General features: G+C 35.2%; 1 protein-coding gene and 1 long non-coding RNA gene across 2 annotated transcripts; both read left to right on the top strand.

Moving 5' to 3' along the window:
• The first annotated feature begins 68 nt into the window (after positions 1-68).
• On the top strand, positions 69-25,080 carry LOC117332562 (putative tricarboxylate transport protein, mitochondrial). Its single transcript, XM_033891525.1, has 7 exons — positions 69-243; positions 15,999-16,209; positions 21,546-21,631; positions 22,301-22,438; positions 23,247-23,467; positions 24,109-24,182; positions 24,886-25,080. Exons 1-7 carry the CDS (start codon positions 132-134, stop codon positions 24,998-25,000), a joined length of 957 nt encoding a protein of 318 aa, XP_033747416.1. The 5' UTR covers positions 69-131; the 3' UTR covers positions 25,001-25,080.
• A 518-nt stretch (positions 25,081-25,598) lies between these two features.
• LOC117332566 lies at positions 25,599-27,003 on the top strand. The gene is made up of 2 exons (XR_004533756.1): positions 25,599-25,746; positions 25,841-27,003. It is a non-coding gene; the product is annotated as an uncharacterized LOC117332566 (long non-coding RNA).

The raw sequence follows: 27,003 nt of genomic DNA, 5'->3' as shown, positions 1-27,003 counted from the left end.
ATTTCATTGGTTAATACGAAGGCCCAACTTTGACCCTTTCAATGAGTTACGTTGCATGCTGTTTTGTGAACATTCGTTTCACAGACGTGTTTACAGGCGGTATGAATTGAAGTGAAACCACATGTCAAAACATGGATAAGGACAAGAGTAAAGCTGTCCCGAACGGTCAGCCCGACGCATTGAGCCTAATATCTCCAAAACCGAAGAGTAACTGGCAGAAAAGTTGCAAAGGAATAGTTGCAGGTGAGTGCAGTATGTAGTGTCAAAGTTGCATCGTGCTTGTCAGCATACAAAATTGATGAAATGGTTTGACAATCATGACCTACTTCTGAGCGTTATCGCGTTAGTCTATATAGATAGGACATCACCACCTGTGCTCTCTCCTGAAGCACACATTGTACCCTGATGCGGATATGTCATTTATAAAATAGTAAATATATTTTCTGTATTTTACAAAACTAGATCTAAATAATAATTATAAACTCTAAAGAATACTAATTATTATTTAGTTATGTTATTCTTTCCGGGAATCCATGAGTTCATCTACAGTTGTGATTATCTATATATTTGTAAATTTAAGAGAGAAAAAAGCTTTCAAGAAATAAAAAAAATAAATAAAAAAATTATAAAACATTCTACAATCACAGCAGTGTGCATTGTATCAAATAGAACATATAATTATAAAAATCCATACAGGGTATTTTCTTGTGGATTGATATATTCTTACTGATAGAATGTCAAACTCTTGACCTGTGCTTAGATGTAACTTGAATGATCAGAGGATTTTATCAGTTACCGATTTCATTAATATTTTTTCTCTGAATTTTGACCACCTTCAATATTATAATAACTTTCAAGATTCTCAGAGGAAAACCCCCAAATCTATTAAGTCTTAGATCTGATAACAGTCGTTGAAGATTAAAATCTATGATGCTATATTTTTGACATCAACAATTACAGATTCTGAAGAAACTTTATTTAATGTTGTATATCGCGGAACAATAGCTTAGTAGAGCTATTATTTCAACAATTCGTACTTAAACATCTTTTTGAATAAAAGAAATTATCATAATTTGTAACCTGTCTGGCATAAAAAAGCTGTAGTGTTAGTTGCTGATATAGAAGATAATACTATGTTTTATCTGTACTGACTTTTTTTTCACAACTGCCAGAGTTGATCGAGGTCAAGTCCTTGTTCCTATCATTCAACAATGAATGGGGACAAGGTCAACTGATTGCTGAACCAGTGTTAGCATAAGTGCTGTAGTAGTAAACTAACCCAGTGGGCTTATCATCACATCGTAAGATTTACATTGTGTAGTAGCTAGGAATATTACAAAAGTGTAAAGTTGTTGATGTATGGTTGACTAGTATATTAACACAGTAAAGACAACCTTACCATCATGGTAAACTTAGTACATTTATAATTTATGTGTAAATAGTTTTTTTTTTATTTAGTATTTTACCTGATTTAAATTCTTATATAAAAGTATATAAATGAATCCAAAAAGGAAAAATGTAGATGAACCAATACTGCTATACAGGATATCACACTAAGTATTTATAAATCATTTTTGGGGATAAGATATATAAATCACTTAATTCATTGTTTGTTAAACATCCCAGCTCTGTATAAATCAGTCCCCAGCTTTAGAAACTATTCAGGTTCGGTCAACCCATCTTGTATGAATGGCGGTACTGACTAAAATATCATGTAAAATTAATGACAGGGTAATACAGCTGTAGGTATGCAAGTCAACCACTACCCGGAAGAGAATATTCTAATAATGATCACCACTGAACCCTATAGAACCTGTAGTGCTATTATTATAGTCATTGTAATTTTCGCTCTACACCTTACATACTTCCTTTGTACACAAGACTCAGGTTACAGAATACTTGGTTATAACTGTTTGTTGATCTTGAATTCTGAGTAAACTGACTTAGTAAACACTAAACAGGATTTAGATTCAAAACCAGGATGACAAACAGAAAACTGAGCTGTCCGGGTTGAAGACAATAATTCATGTCTGGCCATTACAGTGCATGACTCAAGATTACAGTCTCAACCACCTTTGTTTAAACAATTGAGGTGAAAAAAGTGCTTAAAGATTTAATGTTAAGTTATAACTCTGACCAAAGTCTACAAGTGTTTATTTCACGTCCTGTTTATTTTTTTCTAATTATTTAAATATCAAGGTTCCAAATAGCATAATTGATCATAATAATATATATGCATAAATGATCATTTTATTTGTGAACTTCCCCCTGGTAGCAACCAATGAATCACCCTGTATCACTCTTATGAGAACTAATGCATCAACCTTATGTGCATGATGAGTCTAGAGAACACCAACCTTATGTATGATGAGTCTAGAGAACACCAACCTTATGTATGATGAGTCTAGAGAATATCAACCTTATGTATGATGAGTCTAGAAAACATCAACCTTATGTATGATGAGTCTAGAGAACACCAACCTTATGTTTGATGAGCCTAACCTTATGTATGATGAGTCTAGAGAATATCAACCCTATGTATGATGAGTCTAGAGAATATCAACCTTATGTATGATGAGTCTAGAGAATATCCACCCTATGTATGATGAGTCTAGAGAACACCAACCTTATGTTTGATGAGCATATAGTACTAGTTTGTATGACCTTTTAGTTTGTGACAAACTGTGTGCCTTTTTGGAAGGAAAGGTGACGAACCTTGCATAAAAAAACCTGTTCAGTGATGATATATCTATGGCACACTTAACAGTGCTTTGTATAAATTGTCACACACAGCAGATATATATAGGGTCTCATTCATATAGGTCACATCAGATATAGGTATATAGATATAAGTAATCAGACAAGAGCTAATGTATAACAAATTGACTAATTAATTTCAGTTAATATTATAATAGTATTAGATAAGTTACTGCAAGACACAGTTTATGTACATTATAACAATAATATTATACTTTTTAGAGGCATAAGATCTATGATATTTACTCACAAAATCTTCGCCTGTTTTAATTGTTATTTAATTGTAAAATATATATGAAACTTTCTTTTACCTTTAAAATTATATGAGACATGCGATTTTTGTATGTTGAAAATAAATATGTAATACTTATTAGTGTGATAATAATGAGTTGTTGGGGAAGAAAATTGTCAATATATACTTAATATTCATCTTGAGAGTCTTTTCCCTGAAAATTGGACATGTTTTTCATATGGATATTGTGTAAATCCTGTGACTTTCAGGGGTATAATTAAGGGTGTGAATTTTTATAGCAGCTGATCATTTAGTGTCTGTCAAAAATGTAAATATTACCAGGTGCTGTAATGAACTCAACTAGATAACATTGACATAGTATCGCTGGTAATAGACTTATATTAATATTGCAGACTATGGATTATAACACATTTTACATCACTTTTATCATTTTCCTTTCTAGAAACATTTATTATCCATAGCGAACCTGTCAAATTCTGGTGGGCAGTTCAAATCCCCCTTCATCTGTGGTCCTTAATTCGCTCTGCCTAATAAGCAATTTTTCAATCTTGTTATTGGGTGGCCATTTCTCACCAAGAGCTAGATGGGTCTTTTTTGTTCCCCACAAAACACATTTAAATTGGTATGTGAGTGTGTGTCAGACTCTGTTTCCAAAGCATAACTCCAAAACCAATTAATAAACTTCACGAAACCTGGTACATGCATTGCTCTGGTCCGGTGTCCTTTGGTATGGAGTGGTTTTCATTTCTCATAATTTTTCAGTAACCATGGAAACAAATATGGTTCAAAAACTAAATATCACCCTTTATGCAAACAACCAAATTCATACATGTATGGGTAGTTTACATTTCTTTGGCTTTTAGAAGAATAGTTGATAAGATTTGTGGTGGTATCGATTGAAGGAAACAGTATAACCTTTGATGGTAGTTATAGGGTCGAGATGTAACGATCAGTCTGTGTTCTATGTTTAGCCGAGAATTCCATGACACATGGATACAGCATCTAGACCAAGCTTCAATCTCGAGTCTAAATGGCTTTGCTATTGACAAAAATATTAGTTTTAAAAGCATTTTGTATTGATTTTCATGATCTCTCCAGACAGTGACATGAACGGCATTTTGAATCATTATCCACCAAGTTGTTTTATTCCTTGAAACAGTTTTTTTTTTCACCATCAACTGTTTTTGCCAGCATCATGCATGTTCCCTTTCACTAATAGCTAAGTTTGGTTGTTAAACACCCTGTCAACAGCTATGGTATTTGAAGGACGGCCTCCCTTGTTAAACATTTTGTCAAAAGCTATGGTATTTTAAGGACGGCCTTCTCTTGTTAAACATCTTGTCAACAGCTATGGTATTTTAAAGGACGGCCTTCTCTTGTTAAACATCTTGTCAGCAGCTATGGTATTTTAAGTTTGACCTCCCTTATTAAACATCCTGTCAACAGCTATGGTATTTTAAGGACGGCCTCCCTTGTTAAACATCCTGTCAACAGCTATGGTATTTTAAGGATGGCCTCCCTTGTTAAACATCTTGTCAAAAGCTAAAGTATTTTAAAGACGGCCTCCCTTGTCATATATGTTAGATGCATGTATGGTGAGTGTTTGTGTGTTGTAGAATGTGATGGAATGTTCATGTTCCCTTAGCTAGGCATACTGCTGAAGACACCCAACATTATACTGAAACAGGTGAACATTATCATACTCCCAAAATGCTAATTATAAGTGCTAATTAAAGCATGAGTATGAACTACCATTTTTATAGACTCTAGCTGTTAAGCATATCGGCCAGGGGACATAACCAAAGGCCTTCTCAAGGGCAATTGCTCTACTAAAGCCCGAAAGTCTGGCAGTGTTAAGGTAGACATTAGGAAGAAAAGGGGTTGTACTTTTTATGCAGTGGAGGTAGTAGTTACTACACCCTACCTGTAGAGTACACATTTACTAATTATACATAATTTCACAATGTCGTTACGAGACTGTGAATTCAATGTGGTTGCCACATTATGGTGCAGCAAGTGTTCTCTGTTAGAACACCAGATTTGTACCAGACATTTGTCTTTTTTGTTACTGGATGTTCATCACTGTGATATACTTATTTAATATTTCAGTTTTCTGAGTTCTCACTGTGTGTAGGTGAACATTATTGTGTGTTACATGTAGTTAAGTAATTACTACCATGGCATATGTTGGTTATTTCTTGGCCTGTGAATACTCTTCTTAGGTGCAACCATCTACATGAGGTGCTACCATCTACATAACTTGAGATTTGGAATGTTAACACTATAAAGATAGATATAATGGCAGCCTTTGTCTAAACCTTCCCTTTAACCATCAAGTCCCATCATTACTTTTCCTTTATTGCCTCTCCAATGTTCTGCCAGACCTGCTTCGTTACATTATCCATTACATAGGATAAACAAAACAAAAAACATATATGTATTTCCACAGCAACAGAGGTGTTGCAAATTTGTTTCAAAACGACATTAATTTGTCAATAACTCATCAGCATAGAAAATGTATAGATCTATGTAGATCAATATTTCGTTTAACAAACCTATTTAAATGATATTCTCATAAATACAATTTAGATCAAAAAAAAAATCTACTGATTTTAAAAGCAGTCATTAAATTTAACTATATTCCTCCAAAAAACTTAACACTGGAAAAAGAAAATTAACCATCTAAAATCATACACGTCGGAGTTGACCATGCTACCGGTATATCGTCTGAATTATGGTCAATGAAAGACATAAGAGTTCCTTTAAATACTGCTGGTAGATACCATATCAAGTCAGCTTTCCCTTTCTGGTGATAGAAACCTAAGACAATCTGTCTTTACAGTCTAAAGTCTGCAGAGGATGATATGTAAATTGACATTAAAAGGAAGTTCTAAATTTACTGAAAATTTTATCACAGCTTTCTTTGACTCAGCATTGGTGAATAGGGTTCAGTCATATTTTTGAATTAACTCTCACTACAACAGTGACAACGGTGTCAGATGTAATTGTACATTTGGGAGTGTTCAGTAAATTAGCTTGAACCTGTAAAGGTTTAATATCTGGAGTTCAAGGTCAGCTGGATGATTATCAGCTGGCAAAAACTAGGACATGACAACTCAGTTGGAATATTTAATCTTTTTACAGTGCCTGATCTATCAAATTTAATGGAAGTATAAACACATAATTATGCACATATGTAGAAAATGTGATATTGAAAATTATGAACTTTTGTTTAAAAATCATAAAATTTATTGAATCTAATGGGACTTTTGCATCTTCCCATTCTGATTAAGATTGCATTATTCTGATCAATTTTGAGTGTTTGGTCACCTTCTGACAACATTTAGGCCTAATACATGTATAAGCATTGCTCACGAGCCCCAGAAGGATGAAACAGCTATAATGGTGCCGCCTAATAATAATGCATCTATTTGGGTAGAATGGTGCTAATATCTTGTGTATCTTTTGTACTAAGTAGACCTGTAATGTTCAAAGATTTTGATAAGAAATTAATGATATCCTGTATGATTACGTTCAGAGCATTTATCCAGCTAGACCATGAAGTTAACCTTTTGATGTGTTTTATATCAAACATTATTTTGTTTTGTTACCCAGGCTGTAGGTCATTGTTAAGCATTTAAGAAAAGAAAATTATGAATTTGAATTGTCACAGGATATTGTTAAACTGTATAAATCAAATAATAATGATAAAATACCTGGTATAGGTCTTTATTTGTTCTGCTCAATGTATTTTATTACAATTTTATATTTTTTAACAGTATACCTGTGAATTTGTGTATAATTCTGCATGATTAGAATTGTAAAACGTTCTCAATGTTGGTCAGATACAACTCTGTTAGTCTGAGGTGGTTATAGTGAGAATAGGTGGGATGACTTGCCAAGGCTATGACAATTCAGTGCAACAGCACTATAAAATAGATAGCATCATTATCTGTTTAAGTTATATTCTTCAAAGACAACAAAACATAATGAAATTTTAAGACTTTATTTTAAGATATTGCTTCAAATTAGCATTTCACATTTAAAAGCTTGCAAAATATTTAAAGATGTTTGTTAGATATTGGTTTAAGTGCACAAGTTGCAGGAAATGTATAGCCTGAAATTGTCTGCTACACGTTGTACCAAGTGGAGTAAGAGGTCTTGTTCAAGACACGACTACTTAGACCTATCCTAAACCAAGCAGGCAGTATTAATCCATATCACTGGTTAAAGTAGTAGAATTGCAAGAAATGGTGAAAACCAGTATTTTGTGGAGTGATTGATTGACCCACGTAGGGAGGGACATTGATCGGGAAGGACAGAGATCGGCTGTCTCTGTATTGATCTGACGGCGGTTCTCCCCAGCGAGCTGTATTCCTTTCCCCTTGCGAGCTGTTCCGCATCTCTAGTCTGCAGTAACAGCTTGTTAGGCATCTCTTCTCCCTGTTAAATCTACACTAGGAAATGCATACAAACAGATTTTAAACGAATTAATGGATCGAGAAACAAGGATGATATTGATTTTATATTGCTATTTTGTTTCTTATTTATATAGCTCATTACAAGTGTGCATGGTCTAGAAATCTCAAGTTTAAAGAACATCAGTTCCCAAAACTTTTGACACATCAATCCCATTAACTTTACTCAGATGGAACTTTGACATCAGTTCCCAAATCTGTGACACGACTAAACCTGGAAATTTGTAACGCATCATTTTTCAAACCTGACACATTGATGCTTAATCCTATAACTGTGACACAGTCACCAAAACTGTGTCACCGTCTCTAGCATGGAACATTAATTCCCGTTGGGCTATTAATGTTGTACTTCACTACACAATTCATGTTAACACATGTAAATTGGGTATATCCAATGTCACAAAATAGTTCTGTTTAATTTATGACCGCTTTAAATTTTGATAATGTGCTTCGATGACATAACTGAAACACACCAACTTCCTGTATGATATATATAAATATGTGTCTCTGTTTGTGTGTAGTATAAAATATCGTTATTGAATCTTTTGTAAAGAAGATTTAATTGGAAGCCTTGGGACATACTCAGATAATTTGTCCAAGTCAAAATTGATTTTCTGTCATAATGATTTGTTTGAAATGTGTTCATTAGCGATGTATGTGTCATTACTGACAGTACTGACTCGTTAAAAGTTCTGTTAACGAACCTATAATCAAGTTGAGGCAGCCGCCTACTACTTATTAACATGAGGCAAATGATACAATTATCACCATTTAGTGAGGTCAGTGACTGATTTTATCAACCTCAGAAATAAAGTAATGCATGCAACAAACTTTGTGGTCAGTATGCACGTCATGCATAAAATATATATTAGTCCCCAATGTCATTGACTCATTCATATATACACTGCAAAGGGGGGGACTTAAGACTATTTTATTCACATTTATGTATGTGAGGATTGCATTTACTCTATTAAATTATCAGGCAGTAGGTCAGTGCCTGGTAATAAGTCAAAGCCTGGTGAAAATCCATGTATGGTAATAAGTCTGTGCATCTGGTAATAAATTGTTGCCTGGTAATAAGTCAAAGTCTGGTTATAAACACAAAATCTATTGTCGTTTAATAAAAAAGAAAGAAAAAACGGCTATAGAATGATTCTTCATTGTCCTGCAATAAGCCTATAATAAGATCTAGTTCAATTTCAGGCGATAAGAATTGACATACTTCATGTTACTCCAATTGAAAGTAAAAGTAGAGTCTTAGATTCAATTCAAAATTATTTTATTATTCCAAATATATACAATTACATGTTCAATATACATACAATCAATAAACCTAATTATATTAGAAAGTTAATTATTATTTAATTATATTATTATCATTTGTTAAGTTTTTAAATATATATATGAAATAATAGGATCAGACAACAGGATTACCCTATATAAGTCTTTTCCATAGACTGGTTGCAGATAGGTATAATAATTATACATAGTCTAAACAGCACACCTTTCACACTCACTTCCACTCACAGAGTCTTAGATGCCTGCAGTGACTCCCTGCTTGATATATAACAGTGCTCCAGATAGCTTAAACACATATTTTTACAAAAAAACCTTAACAATAGTGATTGAAGTGGGGTTATTCAAGCAAACAAATCCCAAATGATTGCATCAGTTTCCAGCTCAATATTTCAGCTGATTAAAAGCTATTTAAGACTAACAAAATAAAACACAAGTATTGATAATCCTTACACAAATGAGGTTTCACTTTTTCGTATGTTTCCACCATGCCACTGTGCAATATGTAGATGTAAACAAACCTTCCATATTTAGAAGGTACGTAGGGGTGGAAAAACGTCATTGTTCAAAAGTGACCAGTGGAGCATGGAATGTAAAAGTATCAAGTCAGAGCATGTTGTTATTAGTGTATGTCATGTTTGAAGTGAAATCATCTCTCTGCGTTTCAAATATATATACACACTTAAACGTAATGTAACTGTTTGATGATAAACAATATAGGCAGTATATGTCTACATATGTATTTCTGTTTAATGAGACTTAGGATCTACACTAGAAATGTCGTCCAATCAGCGGAGACTTTACATTTATAACCTCAACATGAATACTCTACACATACTCTAAGTGACATAGAGGAAGTTATGGTGTATAGAACGTTAGACTGAATATTTATATGTACATAAAAGTGAGCAGCGAGATTTTATCTATAATAATGACTAGCAGCCATGTCTGTATTGTGTAGTCTGGTCTTGTAAATATTAGTGGTGCTATTTAAGTTTCGTTCTGGTCATCTGTCCAACAGAGCATATACCGGAATATAATATTAAAGATATTACTTTTTCTATGGATCACCCTAACCCATTCAGTTCTTTCAGCTGTGATTGTAGCTCCAGATGGAGGAAAACATTTCAAATATCTCAAGTGTTGAAGGACTTTAGTTACAGTATCTATAGAAAATATACCAAATCATAATTTCATATTTTTTTTCATTAATAAGCATCTTTGCCTCGTCAAATATTTTTGATTATCCAAAGTTAAAATCTTGATTGATCATGAGTGACTTACAGAGCTTTAACTGGTCTTTGTTATTTTTGATTATTAAAGCATTAATTCAATTTTATTTTTTAAAAGCAGCTGTTACCCGAGTATATCTGAATTAATGTCTTCGGGAAAGCATCCTGAAATTTGGTAACAATTTAAAAATTGTTCCATAAAATTGATGTGTTATATTTATTATGTATTAACCATGCACCAAAATATTAAACTGATAAAGTGAATTTATTGCAACTCGCTATGATAATAAGATCTGGACCAAACACAGTTTTACTAAGTTCAAACTTTTGTTCAGTATTATTTTTGCGTTGTTGTGGGAGCTAGAATTCACATTACCCGGGTATATAATATATGGAACTTAAAACACCAGAGCATATTTAGCTATCATGCATGTCAGATAGAATTACATATAATACCTTCTAAGTATCCAAGTACATTTGTATGTATTACCAGTTACGAGACACCAGAGGCTTGTTAGTGTCACTATGAGAGCAGTTTTCTCTAGGCTTGTTAGTGTCACTGTGAGAGCAGTTTTCTCTAGTTTACAGACAATTTTAGCACAAACCAGACTTGGAGGGGTTTCTATGCATTCCTCAATCAATAAGCTGGGTGGCAGTAAATGATATAGTATCTTCACTCTGTGTACATAATGCTGCTGTAAAGTTGGCTGTGATTAAATTGTCACAGGCCCCTGGGATTTATCTTACAGTAAAAGGCTGGCTGTGATTGGATTGTCACAGGCTCCTGGGTTGAAATGTTACTGTAAGGATGGCTGTGATTGGATTGTCACAGGCTCCAGGGTTATAATGTTACTGTAAGGATGGCTGTGATTGGATTGTCACAGGCTCCTGGGTTATAATGTTACTGTGAGGATGGCTGTGATTGGATTGTCACAGGCTCCAGGGGTATAATGTTACTGTAAGGATGGCTGTGATTGGATTGTCACAGGCTCCTGGGGTATGATGTTACTGTAAGGATGGCTGTGATTGGATTGTCACAGGCTCCTGGGTTATAATGTTACTGTAAGGACAGCTGTGATTGGATTGTCATAGGCTCCTGGGTTATAATGTTACTGTAAGGACGGCTGTGATTGGATTGTCACAGGCTCCTGGGTTATAATGTTACTGTAAGGATGGCTGTGATTGGATTGTCACAGGCTCCAGGGTTATAATGTTACTGTAAGGATGGCTGTGATTGGATTGTCACAGGCTCCTGGGTTATAATGTAACTGTAAGGACGGCTGTGATTGGATTGTCACAGGCCCCTGGGTTATAATGTAACTGTAAGGATGGCTGTGATTGGATTGTCACAGGCTCTTGGGGTATAATGTTACTGTAAGGACGGCTGTGATTGGATTGTCACAGGCTCTTGGGGTATAATGTTACTGTAAGGACGGCTGTGATTGGATTGTCACAGGCTCTTGGGTTATAATGTTACTGTAAGGACGGCTGTGATTGGATTGTCACAGGCTCCTGGGTTATAATGTTACTGTAAGGATGGCTGTGATTGGATTGTCACAGGCTCCTGGGTTATAATGATACTGTGAGGATGGCTGTGATTGGATTATCAAGATGGTTACTTGGTTTCCATTTCTGGCATTATGTTTAGTCACATTGTTCAATAAAAATGTTGTACACAAATAAGCAGGCAATGGACCATGAAATACTTGTAAGTTAATTTTAACCTTATCAATTGGTCTCATGAGCTTTTATATAATTATTACTGATGGATATGATGAATTGCAGATGGAGTTTGCTGTGATTCCACCATCACTCTTTTGACTTGATATCACAGTCAAGGACTGGCTTTGAATCCATTGTTTATATAATCTCTGTGTAATAGATATAGTACATCATAGTAAAACTGGCATAATCTTTGATATATCAAAGTAAGTCAGTTTTAATGTTTCCTTTTTAAAAGTATGTGTATATATGATATAATTTTATCAAAGTAAGTCGGTTTTAATGTTTCCTTTTTAAAAGTATGTGTATATATGATATAATTTTATCCAAGTAAGTCGGTTTTAATGTTTCCTTTTTAAAAGTTTGTGTATATATGATATAGTAAGCATCAAAATTTAACATAAAGTAAATCATAGATTAAAGAAATAAAGATAATAAAGAAATAAAGTCCCCACAGAAAAATAAGAGTTTTCTGAGTCTAAATGTCGTATTCATTATGATATTTGGTGAAACCTGTTTCATGCTTAATATATATATGCATGCAATATTAAGTGACAAATTAAATTGAAGCAGCAGAACAAAAAATCGTTTCAAGATTTTCATCTTTTGTATATATACCAATCGATTAAGATATGTCACCTTCATATTCCAACTGTACACATTTTTAGCTCACCTGGACCAAAGGTCTGGTGAGCTTATGTCATGGCGCAGCGTCCGTCCGTCCGTCTGTCCGTCAACATTTGCTTCAAATCGCTACTAGTCAAAAAGTTCTTATTGGATTTTGACCAATTTTAGCCAGAAACATCCTTGGCAGAAGGGGATAAGATTTTGCATAAATGGTGACTCTGACCCCTAAGGGGCCGGAGGGGACATGGCCCAATAGGGGAAATTGAGGCAATGCCTTTAAATCGCTACTTAGGTCATAAAGTTATGAATGGGTTTGAACCCAATTTAGTCAGGAACATCCTTGGGGGAAGGGGAACAGATTTTGCTTGGGTTACTTGATACAAAATGGAATTACACAAAACCATGGCACATGAGATTGGTCTTTTCCTCATACGCAGATGTTAACGACCCAATCGATACCTCATTATATGTTATATTACGATATTTAGTCTGCAGTGAAATGGCTGTCTAAGCAATATTTCTGATTCTAGAAATTGGGCCACTTCACCACAAGCTCATTTTGCTCTCTCTATTGAGATGGAGTCTTGCTAAGTAAATATGGCATCAGAAACAGAATGATATGATACTGTTGTGTCAGGCTGTAAGTGAGAACCTAAAGGCACTTCTACACAGAAACCATATAGATAATGAGAATTGGGTTACTGTTACTGATGGGAATCACTAGACATTATACACACACAACTCATTATTGTAAACAACATATTATAGTTATAAATATTATTTTTGTACGTTATACATTGAAAGCTTCAGCTTCTGCTGAATTATAAATGAGCTTAATTTGCAGTATCTGTCTAAATGTTTTCATATGACATTAATATGATGCCCAATTCCTTAATGTACTTTATATATACTGTCAGTTTAAATTCATGTATATATAGTTGTGTGCTAGTGCCAGAGTAAATATGGCAGTATTACAGTATGAAATAGTTCATTCCTGTCTGATTTTATTTAATTATTATGCATCACCCCCCAATTATTTTTACACTAGGGGATGGGGCTTATTTGAGGATAAATATAATACTAAACTGAGGATAAATATGTAACTTAACTACACTAGGGCTTTTCTGAGGATAAATATGGTACTGAACTTTCACACCAGAGAAGGGGGGACTTATTTGAGGATAAATGTGGTACGGAACTTTTGCACCAGGGTGGGGGTTTATTTGAGGATAAATATGGTACTGAACTTTCACACCAGAGAAGGGGGACTTATTTGAGGATAAATGTGGTACTGAACTTTTGCACCAGGGTAGGGGGCTTACTTGAGTAAACACAGTAATGGCCAACACAGTCACCCTCAGGCTTCCTAGATCTACTGATTCCTAACAACTTACAAGATGTAATATTCATTAACTGAACACCTACAATAACAACAAATATTAAATGGGTGAAACATATGAATGATGCTTGGCTATAACCCATATCAATTTATTTATGGTTTTCAGCATGTATGGGCAATCTGCAGAATCTAACCCAAAGAAAAGTCAAAGGACACTATCAGACCATGACTACACATGTAGAATATTACAGTATTTCTTGGGTTTAAGTCTGTGAATTGAGAGTAGCTTATAATTACATTATAATAAACCAGGAACGTCCTTAAATGACCCTGGCTGTTACTAGGACGTTAAACAAAATAAACCAAGAAACCAAATATATTAATCATAGAAAAAAATATCAAACAAGAAATATCTTTAAAAAAGATAAATGGCATAGTTTTAATGATGGTGGTTAAAAAAGTGCTGGTGAAATAAATTTAATGTGTTTCAGCACGGATAATAAAATTATATCAGCATTTGAATCAGGAATATAATTTTATTAATGTGTCATTTGGAAAGATACATCCACTTATTCAGCTTGCATTCAATTTTAACTTTTTCTTTTTAACTGCATTTCTATATTTTGCATTTACTGCTATACATTGACCAATCACATACTTCATCTTGACCTGAGACTACTCCACCTGTCGCGTCATATCCGTGGCCAATAGAATATTCTATGGCTGTGCCAAAAAATTCAAAAAATATACTTGTCTATCACGTCTAAGTGTTAGCTGATGGGATTGCAGTTTATGACATTTAGGGAATCTTTGCAATTCTTCATGGGAACAAAGATGTAAAATTAAAGGGCAGTAATTAAAATGAGAAACAATAAAAGAGCTATAAAATAAGATTGTTTTAAAGACTATTGTCACAATTTAGAAGATATAATATAAACAATTACTGTGAGAATAGGCAATGTGTACTATGGTTATAGTGCATCTCAGTCTCAGGATTGGGACATATATATACAATTACTGTGAGAATAGGCAATGTGTACCATAGTTATAGTGTATCTCAGTCTCAGGATTGGGACATATATATAATATAAACAATTACTGTGAGAATAGGCAATGTGTACCATGGTTATAGTGCATCTCAGTCTCAGGATTGGGACATATATAGAGAATACATGGTCAGTGTCTTAAAATATAAGCTGTATTTTGGCAAGGGTAAAGATTCTGTCCCGAGCCAAAAATACAGCTTATATATTTAAGACACTAACCATGTATTCTATTTATCCTGCAACAGTCATAAAAATAATCATCAAAAATAATCATTTTGAAGTGAAACGGTGTCAAAAATGACAGAAATATGTTCGCCTTTCAAACGTAGTTTCACTTTGAAGTAGGTCAGTCGAACTGACGCACGTGCTAAGATTCCAAAATACAGCTGTTTTCCGTCACTGCCGTATACAGCAAAAATATATACGGTGGGTGTATTCCGACAATGCGGTGGCAGTTGCAGGATAAATATATATATTCTCCAATTTGATGATGAGGGTGTGTGGTGTTATGAAGGAAGTATCAGTCCTTTGCTTTAGATGACATGATTTGTATGGTACCGTATGACAATTTGGTTGAGTAGCGATTGAGTATACATGAGCGTACACAACACTGTATATAATAGATATTCCCTCCTCAGTCACCCTGTAACTCAAGGCCAGCTATATTATAGATCTGTGATATGCTTTAGTGTAAAGGTTTGAAAACATTTTTATAATGCAATAATTGATTTTCATGTATTTATGTCAGCTGTGAAATTAATTACAAAATGCTGAAATGTCAGATAAAGGGAATACAATTATAATTCTATATATATATCAAATAATATAATTGATAGGTGTTTTATGTTAATCCAATACAAATCCCTTATGTAGCTATATATAGCTAGTCTCATAGCAATTAAATGTTTTATACATAAATTTTGAGATATTACTGGTAATGGGTATTTATTTTGTTGCTCAAAGAAGCACTAATATAACAGATTCAGTGAAGCATGTCATGGATTTCTTTAGACATTTTTAATCCAAAGTTCAAATCTATCCAGATTTGTTTTAACAGCTATATGCTGTGTGTGATATTATTTTGATAATGGAAGCACCAAAAAATCTGTTTGATCTTTAAAAGAAACATCACTGAGGTTATAATTAATAATAATAACATGTACCAATTTGTTTCATTAATACATAATCATGTACACTTACAAGGAGACATTTTGAACCTATTAAAGTTGGTGTGTTTATGTTTTGTAGGAGGTATTACTGGAGGACTAGAGATCTGTATTACATTCCCTACTGAGTATGTCAAGACACAACTGCAACTTGACGAGCGGTCAGGGGCATCGAAGCGTTACACCGGACCAGTCAACTGTGTAAAGGTCACTGTCAGCGAACATGGTGTCCGAGGTTTATACAGAGGCCTCAGTGTACTGCTGGCAGGCTCTATACCAAAGTCAGCTGTTAGGTAATACAACTCTCTCACTAATCTGTCCTCTCTTAACCAGGCCGTTAGGTAAAGCAACCTCTCACTAATTTGACCTCTCTCTTAACCAGGCCTTTAGGTAAACCAACCTCTCACTTATCTGACCTCTCTTAACCAGGCCATTAGGTAAACCAACCACTAATCTGACCTCTCTTAACCAGGTCATTAGGTAAACCAACCACTAATCTGACCTCTCTTAACCAGGCCGTTAGGTAAAGCAACCTCTCACTAATCTGACCTCTCTTAACCAGGCCATTAGGTAAACCAACCTCTCACTAATCTGACCTCTCTCTTAATTCAACCTCTCTCTAAACCAGTTAAAACGAACCTCTCTCATAAATCTGGCCTCTATCTCTTAACCATACAATCTTTCTCAAAATCAGAATTCTGTCCATACTGGCCAAATAATTCAGTCTCAGCAAAATCCTTCTTTAATAATAATACCATATAATGATTCCAGCCTTCTATTATAAAGGACCCCCTCCCGAGCCATGGTGGCCGAGCAGTAAAGGTGTCCTAACACTTAATCACTAGCCCTCCACCTCTGGGTTGCAAGTGGGGCAGTTGCAATTGCCAGGTACTGACTGAAGGTCGGTGGTTGTTCTAGGTACTCCAGCTTTCCTCCACCTCCAAAACCTGGCACGTCCTTAAATGACCCTGGCTGTTAATCAGACGTTAAGCAAAATAAAACTAAACCTCTCTTTACAGTAGTTTTTAGCTCACCTGCCCGAAGGGCAAGTGTGCTTATGCCGTGGCGCGGCGTCCGTTGTCCGCCCGTCGTCCGTCCGGCGTCAACTTTTCCATTCAAGCAACTTCTTCTCAATAACCAAAAGGCCCAGAGACCTAATATTGGGCCTGTAGCATGCTGGGGTGAAGGGCTACCAAGTTTGTTCAAATGAATAACGTTGACCTTCATTCAAGGTCACAGGGGTCAAAAAGGCTAAAATCTTTAAACAATTTCTTCTCAATAACCAAGAGTCCCAGGGAGTTGATATTGGGTCTGTAGCATGCTGGGGTGAAGGGCTACCTAGTTTGTTCAAATGAATAACCTTGACCTTCATTCAAGGTCACTGGAGTCAAAAAGGCTAACATTTTTAAACGACTTCTTCTCAATAACCAAGAGTCCCAGGGAGTTGATATTGGGTCTGTAAATTGCTGGGGTAAAGGGCTACCAAGTTTGTTCAAATGAATGACCTTGACCTTCATTCAAGGTCACAGGAGTCAAAAAGGCTAAAATCTTGAAACGACTTCTTCTCAATAACCAACAGTCCCAGAGACCTAATATTTGGCCTGTAGCATGCTGGGATAAAGGGCTACCAAGTTTGTTCAAATGAATGACCTTGATCTTCATTCAAGGTCCCTGGAGTCAAAAAGGTTAACATTTTTAAACGACTTCTTCTCAATAACCAAGAGTCCCGGGGAGTTGATATTGGGTCTGTAGCATGCTGCGGTAAAGGCCTACCAAGTTTGTTCAATTGATTGACCTTGACCTTCATTCAAGGTCACAGGAGTCAAAAAGGCTAAAATCTTTAAACGACTTCTTCTCAATAACCAAGAGTCCCAGGGAGTTGATATTGGGTCTGTAGCATGCTGGTGTAAAGGGCTACCGAGTTTGTTCAGATGAATGACCTTGACCTTCATTCAAGGTCACAGGAGTCAAAAAGGCTAAAATCTTGAAACGACTTCTTCTCAATAACCAAGAGTCCCAGGGAGTTGATATTGGGTCTGTAAATTGCTGGGGTGAAGGGCTACCAAGTGTGTTCAAATGAATGACCTTGATCTTCATTCAAGGTCACAGGAGTCAAAAAGGCTAAAATCTTGAAACGACTTCTTCTCAATAACCAACAGTCCCAAAGACCTAATATTTGGCCTGTAGCATGCTGGGATAAAGGGCTACCAAGTTTGTTCAAATGAATGACCTTGATCTTCATTCAAGGTCACTAGAGTCAAAAAGGCTAAAATCTTTAAACGACTTCTTCTCAATAACCAAGAGTCCCAGGGAGTTGATATTGGGTCTGTAGCATGCTGCGGTAAAGGGCTACCAAGTTTGTTCAATTGATTGACCTTGACCTTCATTCAAGGTCACAGGAGTCAAAAAGGCTAAAATCTTTAAACGACTTCTTCTCAATAACCAAGAGTCCCAGGTAGTTGATATTGGGTCTGTAAATTGCTGGTGTAAAGGGCTACCAAGTTTGTTCAGATGAATGACCTTGACCTTCATTCAAGGTCACAGGAGTCAAAAAGGCTAAAATCTTGAAACAACTTCTTCTCAATAACCAAGAGTCCCATGGAGTTAATATTGGGTCTGTAGCATGCTGGGGTGAAGGGCTACCATGTTTTTTCAAATGAATGACCCTGACTCACATTCAAGGTCACGTCGATCAAGTATGCTTAAATCTTTAAATGACTTTTAGTGAAAAGCCAAAGTGCAAAGAGACATTATATTGGTCCTGTAGCATGCTTTCAAATAACTGCAGGATCATATATGAAAAGATCACTGCATTGCAGGTGAGCGATTTGGGCCCATTGGGCCCTTGTCTGAACATACCAGTCTCGCCAGCGTAGTTCTGGCTCATTGACCACACGTCACTGTCAGGTTTATTAATAGCTCCAACTTTTATTGTAAGGTTAATACTGTATTAGCCGAGGACTTTATCAATGAAAAAATCATTTCCTGTCTATCGTGTGTTTAGTGTTATATATAAATGTGACTTTTGTGTATAACAATAATTCAGACTGTAGAAATGCACCAAGTTTGATTCCTTATGAAAACTTAGGTAAAGGAATATACTGCAGCCTCGTCAAAAAAGTACACCAACTTGACATAATGCTTATATTGAGTAACACAGTGCATTCAAAATGTGATCAGTGTTGCTATTGTAGTCAATAGCTGTGTTGATGTAGAACTGTATAACATGATGTTAACTATTATTTTGTCTGGGTACTATACACAGTATTCTCCAACAAGATTATCATGTCAGATACGGTTGTTAATATCACATACATGTAATAGGCCGTTCAATATTGTGTTTTTCAAGACTGATAAGTGCATTGTGCTTACAAAAACACATTTAATGTGGTGTGCGTAATAAAACAATGCAGGACATGGGAAAAGTTTTCTATTGAAATCTGTGTGGAAAATATAGTTTTTAATTTACATGTCATACCTACTTTTATGTAGCAAAAACTACCCAGAGTTTTAGGTTTAAAGACTGCATGAATATTATGTAATTTAGCAGATCAGTGAGATAGGGAACTTTTTACAGTCAAACCTGTCATACACATATGTATGTGACCTTCCGAGGGAGTCAATGAAACTCAGAAAGTCACTGAAAAAAGTCGCTTTTCAGTATTTGGGACACGGAAATGATGGTCGTTAGTCGTGTCTGACAGGTGGTCGCTTAATTCAGGTCACTAGTATAGTAAATAAAGTTGGGAGGAAAAAAATATGGTCGCATATGAGAGGGAGTCGTTTAATTCAGGTGGTCCCTAAGGCAGGTTTAACTCAGTATATATGTTTCAATCAGCACACTTATTGTCTTTTCTTGAGAAAAGGTGAGGTGAAGGTGCACTTTTAGAGGCAGGTGCGCTCATCAGGTCGAATAAGAGAAGTATGCATTACAGCTGCCTTTAGTTTGAATTAATCAAGTTTGCAAAAATCTATGATAAAACAATGACTAAATTGTGATAATATTCTGACAAAATACAACATAATCATGGCTGATAGTCGTACCAATATCAATGCATTCTACATAAGTGATTTATCGGTAATAAAGATATCTGAAAGAAGTGGGACTAGAGGGAAAATTGACAGGGTATATATGTCTCGTGGAACAGACAGTTTGGGCCATTATCACACATTGTCAAACATTTTTATGATCTACAGTAAATACATCATTGTAAAGTGTTACCTATACTGACCATCACTGTAAAGTTTAACCTATATACTGACCATTATGAGTGTAAAGGTCACATTACTAGCTCAGACTAGGAAGAATTTCCCTTTAGCCTAGTGATAGGATGTTTGCCTTGAGAGGGAGAGGTCACTTATACTTTAAGTTTGAGACCCAGCCAAGAGAAGGCTGGGTATTTTTCATTATTCCTCCTTATTACACATATATTTCTATATTACAATTCTTGTCCAGTGTCTGGGTGTAAAACATCTAAACTCCATGTTTCCTGTCAGTTAATCGATGTTCGAATATGTTATATGTAGTAGACAGCTTTGGTTGTTACTCTACACAATATACAGTCAAATCACGACAAGAATATAATGTCAGTGGTGTTGGTGCTGATCGAGGTTGAGAAACTGGACATTTCTCCTAAATGGCTTTACTCAGTAGCTGTATTGACCAGTGGTTGAAGATTGATAACTAACCCTGTTTTCTCTCTTAGACCAAGTCAGGAGTCTCATTTTGTGTCAGATTCTTTAAATCCACAACTCTATTGATATTTTACCGAGACCCGCAAGAGAAATTGATTATCAGGATAAGAACATTTCAAGCACAAATGCTTTTAATTAGTAACCATTATAACCCACTACAAACCCTGGAACATTGATTGTGTTAGACATTTCCTGATATGTGTCTGGAATTGACTCGACAGACAGTGTTGGTATTACGGGTTACAGCTGTGTTGGTTATACAGGTTACAGCTGTTTAAGGTGTTGGAATTCTATCGGAAGAAATCAATATTTGTATCAATCATTGATGTCCAATCTTGCAGTCTCGGATGTGTAATAATGATACATCTATGTGTTTAGTATGTTTACATGGTACAAAACATTAGTGACATCAATTAGTCATCCTGGTGACCTTTACCCTCTCCATAATCACTGCAGTATCAGCTTTTTGTGCATATTGTCTGATAAGTTGAAAGGATCTGGTAGAATAATTATAACATGATCCTATTAAGAAGTACACACTGCAAGGTGTCTTTAAATGTTATAATGTAATTTTTTTCTTACAAAATTACTTCAAACTATAAATAAGGGCCATGAAATGAGACTCTGTTTTCCTTGTTTGTCAGAAACCCACGAGACTCTGTTCTATTGTTGGTTGGAAACCCATTAGACTCCATCTATTTCTTCATCAGCAACCCATGAGACAGTCTATTCTAATCTTTGTCGGAAACCTGTTTCCCATGAGACTGTGTTCTATAGTTTGTCGGAAACCCGCGAGACTCTACTCTATTTATTCATCCTGATTGATTTCTGTATGATTTCTGCCAGAAGCTGAATTATAATGGGCCTTGATTTACAAATCATTTAATAATTATGTCTGTTAGCAATTGGTAATATGTGTTTTCTTTTCTTCTAGGTTTGGTGCTTTTGAACAATTTAAAAGTCTTAATGTAGATGAAAAGGGAAATTTGGCCCCATCTAAGCGAGCTTTGTGTGGAATGGGTAAGTTTGACCGTCTGGACATAAATTAGAATTCTTTGTAAGTATTCAGTAAAAATAAATGATGATGAAGTTAATACTAGCTTTAATGCATAAATATTGATTTCTGGATGAGAATAAGACACCAAAAATCAAAAGTTTTTTTTGAGTATTATTAGTTAGGCCACTGGGCCTGTTGTTAAGAAGAGTTTAACATCTAGAGAAAGCAGGTGCCCAACAGTAATCAGTGAGTCTTTCTAGCTCACACTATGTTACATACAGCTTCTGTTGTCTTTTGATCCATCCGTCAAAGTTTCACTTTGAACAAATACGGGGGTAACTCCATAGTTACACTTTAAGAACACTTACAGATGCTAATATTGTGTTATATACATGTATATAAATTGTTCCTGAAGAAATGACCTTGACCTACTTTATGACCTTGACCTACTTTCAAGGTCATGAGATTCATATCTGTTGAGGATTAATTTTAAATTAATACACTAGTCTAGTAACTCTATATGTTCGTTAAACTGTTACATGTGTTCCACTTACCCAATAGCAGGCTATATATAGATTGATTTTAGATAATGACTCAGATTTTTAAAGTGGTCTGATCTAACTTTTATTTATTTAGCTGAATTTTAAATAAGTTTTATCGTGAATGAACAAGATATTGTTGATTTATTACAGGTGCGGGTGTGTGTGAAGCAATCATGGCTGTGACCCCTATGGAAACACTCAAGGTCAAGTTCATTAATGACCAAACATCAGCCAACCCTCGATTCAAAGGCTTCTACCATGGCTGTAGTCAGATAATCAGGAGCTATGGTATGTTACTGTAATCTACAGAGGTCATAGGTCAAAATGGATATCATACTTTACTTTATCCAAAAGACTGGGGTTTTATTCCTCGATTGGACATGAAAATGTATGGAAGACAGACATGCTTACCCATATGGGTTTTCTCCAAGTTGTCTAGCTTCCTCCAATGATCATAATTTCCCCTGTGTATTTCTTTCTGGGACAAGCACAGTGATTATGATATAAGTGGATGGATTGCAGAGTGGTAACACATTTGCCTTTCATTTAGTCACTCAGACCCACCGTGACGGTGATCAACTCCCCGATCGGATTTGAACAGGTGTGGGGTCACCTGGCCGTCTACCTGGGTACCAGGGTATTCTCCGAGAACTCTGGTTTTCTCCCTCATTAAGACCCCCCCCCCCCACACACACACACACACACACACACACACACACACACATTCTTCCATTCGGGTGATTGATAATTTTCATGAAATAAATGAAGTTTGATTAAATATTACTGTCCGGGATGATGATGACGGTGACAGTGATGGCGGTGGCGGTGGCGGTGACGTCGTCGTCGTCGTCGTCTCTAATACATTAAAAAGCATACATGGGTTAAGAAAATGCATTGTAAAAATTGTGTCTAGTTATGTACTTGATTTTTACACTTTGATTTTACTGTAAAAATAGATTCTTTACAATTGCAACTTTAAACATTATTTTGGTATCATTACAATAAGAAGTAAGTTCAAGGTAGGCAAAATATATATGGAAATGATTTCACCTTTGTGTCCATGAATAACAATATAAATTTTCTTTTGAAATTTCAGGTTTTTTCTCACTATGGCAAGGCCTTACTCCCACCATCATTAAACAAGGCAGTAACCAGGCAATACGTTTTTTTGTCATGGAGACACTTAAGAACTGGTACCGTGAAGGAGACCCTAATGTTAAAGTGCCCACCTTGGTCGTGGGCTCATTTGGTGCTATAGCTGGGGCTGCCTCTGTATTCGGAAATACACCTGTTGATGTTATCAAAACTAGAATGCAGGTAATATAAGATACTGACAGAAGAAATCATATAATCTAGACCTGGTTTACTATTCTGAAGGTGGTATTTCCCACAGACTTGTCAGTGTGGGAAAGTAATGTTCCGATTCTTTAAGTTTGTATTCTTACCCATGTTTAATGCTTTTTCCCCCCGAACTTCTTTGATGTTCCTTTGCTCTCTCTCCTGTCTGCTATACCCATTCTGGACCGGTGACTTGTGCACAGATCCTGGGTTCATCTGTCCGACTATGTTGGTTTTCTCTGTATACTGCTGTTTCCTAGCTCCCAAAGTAAAATCACATTCTTGCTTTCATCAAGGCCAGCAAGTCTGATCAAAAGATGATAATTTGCGTTGTTTTGCAATTGTTTCAAGTGAATAAACTTTATAGATTTGAATAAAAAAATAAAAATAAAAATTATTACATATGCTTTGAGGTCTGAACGATATATATCTCACAAATAATTTAACCATGATTTTGATTATGTAGTGATAATTGCCTGTTTCTGTGATTGTTACAATTATATTTATACCTGTTTGTCTGAAGAATAGCACTACTGTAACAATGCTAATGTAACTATTTTATCCTAATATGCGACTTTAAATGAAATTTCTTGACACTGAAAATAATTTTTGTGTTTCAGGGCTTAGATGCTCATAAGTACAAGAACACGTGGGATTGTGCAGTGAAGATATATAAACACGAGGGACCTAAAGCGTGAGTATCTATGTTGTATTATGTACCTAGGGGAGATTGTTAGTCTGAATTGTCAGTACCAGTTGAGGCTACATCAATCACTGTGAACGACATCAATTTTCATCAATATGAGGGCTTCATTCTTAACTTGATTTCCTTTAACAACTAGTGGTTCCAAGTACCAAAACTTAATTGTGTCACGTAGCCAATATGGCTTCTTTATCTGTAATGCATTTTATCACTGTATGTGCTTTCAGTTTCATAGCTCCATAAGGAATACTTAGAATTTAATGAAATTATTTCAAAATAGAAGGAAATAAGTATTTGCTCAAGTTTGATTTAAGTCAGATCCTAAATTCAATATGGCCACTAATTTATATTGAAATTTCTTAAATTGGAAAGTGCAGGTGTTTCCATAATCTGTATGTTGTGTGGCATTCTTTTCTGTGGAATTCTTCTCTTTTAGCCCATAAAACATGGACATTTGTACCACAAGCTAATGGGGTAGTCATTGTGACAGGGCAGTTTTGGTTTTACTCGTTTATAATTATTACAAGGGAAAGAAATAATTTCACATGGGATCATCAATAATCTGGTTCAGATAAGCCATAAAGATACAAATTATTTATCTTTTTATGTTTAAATTTGTTTTAGGATATTACAAAGGAACTATTCCCAAATTATCTTAGTTATCTTTTTATGTTTAAATAATTTTATGTTTTAGATTTTACAAAGGGACTATTCCACGACTGAGCAGGGTGTGCCTGGACGTGGCCATCACATTTATGATTTACGACTCGTTTATGGAAATGTTTAATAAGATCTGGAAGACGGACTGATGAAGAACCAAACTAGTGAGGATGGAATAGTTACAGTAATAGCAGTAAAGGATCAGACACTATTAGACTAGTCCCCTCCTCTGTATAAGTAATCCTCTATCTCACCTGTAGGTTACCTGTATGTTACCTGTATAAGTAATCCTCTATCTCACCTGTAGGTTACCTGTATGTTACCTGTATAAGTAATCCTCTATCTCACCTGTAGGTTACCTGTGTGTTACCTGTATAAGTAATCCTCTATCTCACCTGTAGGTTACCTGTGTGTTACCTGTATAAGTAATCCTCTATCTCACCTGTAGGTTACCTGTATGGGTAATATTCTATCTCAACTGTAGGTTACCTGCACGGATAATAGTCTATCTCACCTGTAGGTTACCTGTATGTTACTGTACAGGTAATCGTCGATCTCACCTGTAGGTTACCTGTATGTTACCTGTATAAGTAATCATCTATCTCACCTGTAGGTTACCTGTATGTTACCTGTACAAGTAATCCTCTATCTCACCTGTAGGTTACCTGTATGTTACCTGTACAGGTAATCATCTATCTCACCTGTAGGTTACCTGTATGTTACCTGTACAAGTAATCCTCTATCTCACCTGTAGGTTACCTGTATGTTACCTGTACAGGTAATCCTCTATCTCAACTGTAGGTTACCTGTATGTTACCTGTACAGGTAATCATCTATCTCACCTGTAGGTTACCTGTATGTTACCTGTACAAATAATCCTCTATCTCACCTGTAAGTTACCTGTATGTTACCAGTACAAGTAATCCTCTATCTCACCTGTAGGTTACCTGTATGTTACCTGTACAAGTAATCCTCTATCTCACCTGTAGGTTACCTATTTCATTTTTGAATTACCTCAACAAGAAAATTAAACTGTTGTGACTATTCAGATATTTTAATTTGTAATGTCCTACGACCTCTTGAGAAGGCCAAGACCAATTATGTAAATTACATATAGCTACATTTGTATATATTTTTGTGTCCAAGCAAAAATGCCATGGATATTAATTTGCTCTCTAACTTTAGTGTTTATGTGCAGAAAATTCTTCATATACAAAAGTTTGTTAATTATACAAGTGTGTGTAATTCTATGTGAAAATTGTGTAAGTCTAAGTGCATATTAAGTGTTTGATTAGTTTTTGTGTACAAATATATGGTAATTGTACAAATGTTTGTAATTCTTAGTCAACAAGTGTTTGTGTAACTCTTTATGTTCAAGTACTTGTGAAATTCTTTGTGTATTAAGTGCTTGGTTGATTCTCAGCCTACAAGTGTTTGCGAAATTCTTATTGTTTATGTAACTCTTAGTGTACAAATGTTTTGTAAGTGTACAAATGTTTTGTAATTGTACAAATTCTTAGGGTACAAGAATAGCTGCTGTGTAATTCTGAAGCGTATAGGTGTTAGATGAGTTCTTATAGCATGCTAGTGTTAAGGTAATATTTTGTGTGAAAGTGTTTGAGGATTTATTAGGGTACTTGTATTTGAAATTCTTATTAAAAGTTGTATTGAATGTTTGTGAAAATGTGGACACAAGTGGCTGATTTTAAACTGGCATTCCTTATCCCAACAAATTTATTTTTTAAAATGTCGAGTGTAATTATTGGAATGTTATAGCGAGTGTATGAAACATTTGTTAACTTTAAAACTGGTGTTGGTGGTTACTTATAAAGCTGATAGCTGTGGTAGTGTAATGATGGCTTATATGATAAGGATATATCACTTACTTTGTAAGTAAAAAGTGAAGTGCATGTTTTCATGAAAGATAGGTTAACAATATAAATCTCTTTGGTAATCAAACTTTAACCTTAGTTACCATAACTTATAACACAAGTCTGAACGGACTCGGTTACTAAGTAACTATGTACATATCAATAGCTATATTACTGTGGTATATGTGTGTAATTATCAGCTGGTAATTAACCATCTTCTATATTTTGTTAAATTGTTAATAATATATTTTTGTTAGATTATTATATTTTGATTGTTTTCA

The sequence above is a fragment of the Pecten maximus genome, chromosome 8, assembly GCF_902652985.1.
Source record: "Pecten maximus chromosome 8, xPecMax1.1, whole genome shotgun sequence".
Classification (NCBI taxonomy): domain Eukaryota; kingdom Metazoa; phylum Mollusca; class Bivalvia; order Pectinida; family Pectinidae; genus Pecten; species Pecten maximus.
This window is presented reverse-complemented; position numbering and strand designations above follow the sequence as displayed.